Consider the following 7,500-nt stretch of genomic DNA (forward strand, 5'->3'; position numbering starts at 1 on the left):
TTACCCAAGAGAACATGGCACCACGAGAGGGAAAGCACACGTGATGTCTAATGTCCATCAATACGGTCCATGATCAGATTTAATCTCACTATGCTGTTACTAATACCTGAACTTCTCCAGACCTTTTCCTCCAGCAGAACACCAGATGTACATTATGTAATTAGGCACAATATTAAAGGAATTGACTTGGACCAGACCTTCTGCCTAGACTGATCCCTCATCCCGATCACAACTGATGAGGTTGTAGACTGCGTTTGTGTTTGAGGTCGTCCTGTACACGATCCCAAGGCTTAATACGATAACCATCAGACCGGGTTGCTGAAGGTTGCACTAATCTACACCGCTCTGAATCCAGCACTCAGAGACTCAGATTTCTCTTTATGTAAAATAAACCTCACATATTTAACCATCAATTTAGAATTCTGCCCAAATCATTCACTCCTCCTCACTATGGAAGAATCACAAGGTAATGAATGAAATCAAGTGTGCGACGTGTACAGAGAATGTCGACAAAATGTTTGCTATTTTATAGTCTGAATTTACTGATCAATTTTAATTAGAACCCTTTCTGTTTTCTCCTTCAGTACTGGGTGGATTATTATCTGCAGTGGAACCCGAGCGACTACCCTGGAGTGTCTAATGTCAGGTTTCCTGATCATCAGATCTGGAAACCTGACATTCTCCTCTATAACAGGTAGAATGTACAGTTGTTGTTTGTTTGCTAGCCAAAATAATATGAATAAATTCAATTTGATTTATTTGTATAGCTGTTTAACAATGGACATTGTCTCAAAGCAGCTTTACATATAAACATATAAAATATAGATCCAAACTTTTCGGATTAATATTAGACTTATATTTAAATGGATTTGTATTTATACCTAATGAGCAAGAATGAGGTGATAAGGTGTGACAAGGAAAAACTCCCTTAGATGTTATGAGGAAAAACTTTGAGAGAAACCAGACACAATAGGGAACCCATCCTCATTTTGGTGACACCAGAGAGTGTGATTATAAACTGTTATAAACAGTGAACAGGGTTATTATAAATAATGTCCTTTCTACAGTCGCATACAGTCGATTGATGTTGTGCAACCAGGAGCTCCTTAGCAGCTCGTAAATTAGCTCATCGTCTGAGTTCATTATAGATTCAACACCGACTCCTCAGTGCCGAAGCCTTCAAATGCTCAGTGATGGTGTCAGGATCCAGCTTTTGTTTGTTCTGTGTCACGTGTCTGCTTGCCCTTATTTATTCCTCCACCTGTTCCTTATGTGTTTAATTGTCATGTTTATTTAGCCGCGGAGTCCTTGTCGTCTTTTGTCTCGTCTTTGTTCCTGTTTTGTGTGTTTAAGTTAATAAATCTGTTTGTTTTAGCTATCCTGCATTTGGGTCTGTGTTTATCCCCACATCGCTGACAGATGGAGATACACCATATGCAGAATGTTATATTTCTGCATTGAAGAGCTGTTCTTCTCTTCGAATGTCCGAAAACCTCATGAAGCTATCTCTAGATGCTTTGGGATCCTCACAGTGGTGGCTTCATCTCTGTGAAGAAAGAAATGTACATGAAGTGGAATACAACTGGAGCTGGCATCTCTGTATGCCTCTGGATGGGCAGAAAAAAAAAGAAGCCAGAGGAGAAATGGTGTAAATAGATAGAGGGAGATTAGACATAGTGACAAATGAGTTACACTGAATAATTGTGCTGTTCTAAATGACAGCTTAGGTGTCAAAAGGCATCGTGTTAGATAAAGTGACTGTATCAGAGCTTGGGGTACTTTATGCACTAATGAATTAAACCGGTGGCAAGTTAAAAAAAAAAAAAAAAAAAACCTTTATGATGCAGAAAAGCTGAAAGATGTTTGTACTGTATAGGTTAAGCATCGACTAACGTGTGTGTCTTCATAGCGCTGACGAGAGGTTCGATGCCTCTTTTCATACCAACGTCCTGGTCAACTCATCCGGCTACTGCCAGTATCTACCCCCAGGTGAACTACTGTATACTACACGACTTCTCTTCTATTTAATCTACGTATTAAACAACACTTTCCTTTTTTTCATATAACTTGTTTGATTGTGGATCTGTCTGGTACTGGGGTATCAAAGGATGCAGAGAAATACGGTATTAGGGAACTGAATCGAAACTGAATTACAAAATGAATGAATTCTTAGTATAATTGTCTCACAGCTTTAGCCAAGGGGGGGGACACGGTGGCTTAGTGGTTAGCACGTTCGCCTCACACCTCCAGGGTTGGGGTTCGATTCCCACCTCCACCTTGTGTGTGTGGAGTTTGCATGTTCTCCCCGTGCCTCGGGGGTTTCCTCCGGGTACTCCGGTTTCCTCCCCCGGTCCAAAGACATGCATGGTAGGTTGATTGGCATCTCTGGAAAATTGTCCGTAGTGTGTGAGTGTGTGAGTGAATGAGAGTGTGTGTGTGCCCTGTGATGGGTTGGCACTCCGTCCAGGGTGTATCCTGCCTCGATGCCCGATGACGCCTGAGATAGGCACAGGCTCCCCGTGACCCGAGAAGTTCGGATAAGCGGTAGGAAATGAATGAATGAGTGAGTGAGTGAGCTTTAGCCAGGAAATGGTAGAGAACATGTATTATATATTAAATATAAATATTATATTTAAAATGTATTTATATTTATACCTAATGAGGAAGCCTGAGGTGATTTTATTAAAAGAAAAAAACTAACTTAGATGGTATGAGGAAGAAACTTTGAGAGGAACCAGACACAAAAGGGAACCCATCCTCATTTGGGTGACACCAGAGAGAGTGTATGTACTGTATACAGTATATATATGTGTGTATGAATTTTTATTTCCCATGATTGTAAATGCACCACTGGAGGGTTTCCATATTGTAGAGGCATCTAAAGAAATGGTCGAGAACATGCGATTCCTTTGGGAATAATGCCACAACACCCTGTAATAATTTAGTGCCAAAATAAAGTGCTGTAGGGTCGAGAATAGGGTCCAGATTTGGAGCTCAAACAGCTCGACTTATCTCTCTGCATTCCCATCTAAGAACACTACAGTCTGTACTGCAGACGTCTAGGTTCATGCCGGTGGTCTCTCCAATTAGACCCAATATACAGAGCAGAGCAGTGAAAGTAGAAATATATCAGTGCTTTTACATCAATGATGCATGTAAAAGAGTAGATGTGGTGACTATGAAGGTTACACGGTAAGGCAGCGTTTCGATGGATGAAAAAAAAAAAAAAAACTAATTCATAGATCGTGTGGAAAACGAAGTGACCGTCTCACATCAATATGTTCGGTTATAAAGGGTGCCGATATTTCTGAAGGTTGTGTAGTGCTGTTGTTCTAATAACCGGTTTAATCTGACTTTTTAAATATTTGCAGGTATTTTTAAGAGCACCTGCTACATCGATGTGCGCTGGTTTCCCTTCGATGTTCAGAGGTGTGATTTAAAGTTTGGATCTTGGACCTATGGAGGCTGGTCTCTGGATCTGCAGATGCTGGAAGCAGATATCACAGGCTACATAGCCAATGGAGAGTGGGATCTAGTGGGTAGGTCTATACAGGTTGATAGAGTATATAAAGGGCTGTTCGGATCCTTATAAGATGTTAAGATGTTTATGATGGGAAACCTGGCCAAAACCTGGCCAGGATGAATACTGTACCTAAGGAGCTGATTTTAAAACAATTTTTCTAACATGTAATTAAGGTTTTTTCCTTAATTACATGTTAGAAAAATTGTTTTAAAATTGTTTTAAAAGCGCATCCCTAATGCGCTTTTTATTATTATTATTATTTTTATGCTCTCTGAAGATCACAGACATAATTTTCCATGTATTGTTTGGACGTAAGCATGCAGAATGTCTTATGATGTTACCAGCGGTCATCAGCTGGGGATGGGGTCTCTGTAGAGCGGTTTGAAAATAATAAAACCGATAGAATAAAACAGCCAGAACTATCAGCGGGCCTGGAAATAAATCGTTTTCTTTAGTCGTCTGAATTCGGCGGCATTAAAGGAATAAAGGAAGAAAACTATGCATTTAGGTGGGCACGGTGGCTTAGCGGTTAGCACGTTCGCCTCACACCTCCAGGGTCGGGGGTTCGATTCCCACCTCCGCCTTGTGTGTGTGGAGTTTGCATGTTCTCCCCGTGCCTCGGGGGTTTCCTCCGGGTACTCCGGTTTCCTCCCCCGGTCCAAAGACATGCATGGTAGGTTGATTGGCATCTCTGGAAAATTGTCCGTAGTGTGTGTGTGTGTGTGTGTGTGTGTGTGTGAGTGAATGAGAGTGTGTGTGTGTGCCCTGTGATGGGTTGGCACTCCATCCAGGGTGTGTCCTGCCTCGATGCCCGATGACGCCTGAGATAGGCACAGGCTCCCCGTGACCCGAGAAGTTCGGATAAGCGTTAGGGAATGAATGGATGAATGAATGAATGAATGAACTATTCATTTAAATCAGAAAATAAGGGAAATCTTGTCACTTTATTTTTGTGTTCTGTTTGGTCACTAAACTCCATCCCTGACAAATACATATTAGTGACTGTTCACCAAAGGCATGCTGAAAATTAAAAAAAAAAAAAAACTGATAATGAATTAGTTTTTCAACATTTTTTGGTCATGGCTACACAGTCAGGAGACCTGGAGAAAGCTAATGAGGATTGAAATCCTGCTTCGTCTTCAGCTAAGAGATAAATTACCCCTATTTCTTCAGGGAAATCAGGGAGCATTTAAGGAAGAAGAAGGAACAAGTGGCCCGAGTCAATGGGCCGTAGAACACCCCTATAATTGAAAATCGTGTCGAGGTACAAGCATCCGCTGGAGAAAATTGGATTATTCCTCTTTTATATTGTTTTTGGGATGTTTTGAGGTGCGCTTTGATGAATTTCGCAGAGAATACGAGTAACTGTGGAGGCTCGGACGTTATTTTTCATTTAGTTGGACAGCGTGTGAGTGGGAACGTAATTAATATAATGTAATATGTCTCGCATCTGTTCATTTGCATCTTTAAAATTAGATACCTACAATGCTAAGAGTTCTATCTTATCTTAGAGGTTCCTGGACGGAGGAACGAGAGGTTTTATGACTGCTGTAAGGAGCCATACCCTGACATAACCTTCACATTGGTGATGAGGAGGAGAACGCTCTACTACGGCCTGAACCTGCTCGTGCCCTGTGTGCTCATCTCCACCCTCGCACTGTTGGTGTTCCTGCTGCCTGCTGACTCAGGGGAAAAGATCTCTTTGGGTAACATGCACACAGACACATTATGCAGAGCAAAAACCCTCGAATTTGCCTTATTGTTCCAATACTTTTGGGGCAGCAAGGCCAATCCTATTTTGCTATAGAAGGAAGGCATTTGGGTCGAAGATCCAAAGGTGAATATGAGATGTTAGATCAGAATTTCAGCTTTCAAACGTTCCTTAGAACCCATCCATTTTTTAAGTCATCAAAAGTAATGGAACGTGTAATTGAACGGTGTTTCATGTTGCCCAGGTATACACTGTTCGACTGAATGTTTAGACAGTTAATAGCTCTGATTGTTTGCTCGTGGTTGGAACCCTGGAACCGACATGAACCCCAGAGAGCTGTCTATTGGGGAGAATGCAAGCAATTTTGAAGCTGAGCAAAAGAAAGCACTGGGGTACGAACAAACAGACATCAAACAATTTAGTCAAAAACATCAGTCAGGGAAGGGGTGAAGATCTTACAATCTACCATTCGAAGATGACTTTGAGAGCAGAACTATTGAGGCCATAATACAAGATGCATTCCACTCAACAGCAGTAAGAATCTGAAGGCCAGACTGGAATGAACAATGAAGTATAGAGACTCAAAGGCTGTGGAACCAAGATTAACTTCTTCCAAAGTGATTAAAAAGGTTTGGAGGAAGAACGGATCTGATCACGGTCCAAAACATACATGCTCATCAGTAGGTAGTGTCATGGCTCGGGTTTGCACGGCAAATCTTAAACGATTCCGTAAGTCATGATGTTAGAGGTAGCAGGTGGAGCCAAGACTGTTCCAATACTTTTGATTTCCAGGTATTGTTTGACCTTCAACCGAAGGTCTAAGTTGTTTAACTCATCTCTGTGTAAATATCAAGAAATGAAAGATTAAATTCTGATCTGCTTTGTCATATTTATCTGATCGCAAAAGTGAGAAATGTCTGTAGTTTATAGCAAAGACAAAAGACTTGGCCTTGCTGTTCCAATAATTTTGGAAGATACTGCATATATGTTTAATTAAAAGGTTTTGCTTAAAGCAGCCTTTCCCACAAAGGCTCACTAGGGTCTGTGGTGTGTGAAGGCCACTGAATAAATTATTTAGAAAAGATTATAGCTCTGTAAATTTTCTGGTAACATTAGGCACTAAAACATGACGTGATTCTATGCACTATCCTGCTGCTAATGTCTATGTGAATGTGGATCAAATAAACCACCTCATGAGTCGTTTAAAAAACAGTCAGATGGTGGTCCTACTCAGATGTTCTTCAGTGAGCACCAGGGGCTTAATATGTGTCAGGAGAACGTTCCTCGCACCACCGTACCACCCTGACCACGCCATAATATTTACACCAAGCTCTGCCCGCTCGTGGACTTGTGTTAAAGTCCTGATCATTCCTACAGCATGATACAAAGGAAAGTTAAATTGGTCTTATCTGATTTTTTTTTGTATGCTCCTCAGCCAACCGGTTCTGATGGTACTGGAAAACGTTCTCAGCACCTAACATGGTCTTAGCTCTAGCCATTTCCAGATCAAGTCTGACAAGTACAGTATGGCATTCGGAGATATTCTGCACACAGATGCTAAATTCGTACGTAAAACTATACGTCAAAGTTTTTTCATTCGCTGGACTGGAGTTTTTCCTGTTTGGTTTTTGTGTCACACTGTTTTTACCTTCGAATCAGTCGTGTATAAAATTCCCAAAATGCCAGTTATACAGCTGGCACCTCACACACCTCACGCTGAAGATTACGCCACATCCGGTTCATTAGGTTTCCCCATTATAACGCCGAACCGAATACTTACGAACATCATGTGTCATATCTACAATTTGTGTGAAGCTATGACGGTGTAACTAATAAACCTGCAGCTCAGTGTGGATGTAATTATGATAAGGCTTTAGTTATAAAATAAATAAATAAATAAATCGGTCCGAATTTAATTTAGCTTTGTACTGCAACGACTCAAATAAATCCGTTTATTTGTTTCCTTAGAACAGTTAGAACTTACGGATGGACAAATGTCTGATGACGACAATGTGGAGACAGAATCGTAATTTCTTGTCACAGAGTGTGTGGTGTGTTTGAGAAGGCAAATTAAAAGTCTAGTATTTTGGAACATGGCAAATGAGCAGCTTTACAGAACATAAGAAACAAAAAAGTTCAAGGTTAATATTAGATAGATTTAAATGTGTTTGTATTTATCTGTAATGAACAAGCCTGAGGTGACTGAGGTGAGGAAAAACTCCCTCAGATGGAAGATGAAGAACCCTCGAGAGGAACCAGACTCAAA

General features: G+C 40.9%; 1 protein-coding gene across 2 annotated transcripts in view; it reads left to right on the plus strand.

Moving 5' to 3' along the window:
* The window catches only part of LOC113639216 (neuronal acetylcholine receptor subunit alpha-7), a 21,471-nt gene that overhangs the window by 7,821 nt on the left and 6,150 nt on the right, over positions 1–7,500 (plus strand). The window contains exons 4-7 of one of the 2 annotated variants that reach the window (XM_027140954.2): positions 585–694; positions 1,910–1,989; positions 3,372–3,539; positions 5,035–5,229. In XM_027140954.2, coding sequence (XP_026996755.1) covers positions 585–694; positions 1,910–1,989; positions 3,372–3,539; positions 5,035–5,229 — 553 coding nt within the window. The remainder of the gene's footprint in view (positions 1–584; positions 695–1,909; positions 1,990–3,371; positions 3,540–5,034; positions 5,230–7,500) is intronic. The other variant, XM_047820201.1, reaches the window with a different exon arrangement.

The sequence above is a fragment of the Tachysurus fulvidraco genome, chromosome 10 (genome assembly GCF_022655615.1).
Source record: "Tachysurus fulvidraco isolate hzauxx_2018 chromosome 10, HZAU_PFXX_2.0, whole genome shotgun sequence".
Taxonomy (NCBI): Eukaryota; Metazoa; Chordata; class Actinopteri; order Siluriformes; family Bagridae; genus Tachysurus; species Tachysurus fulvidraco.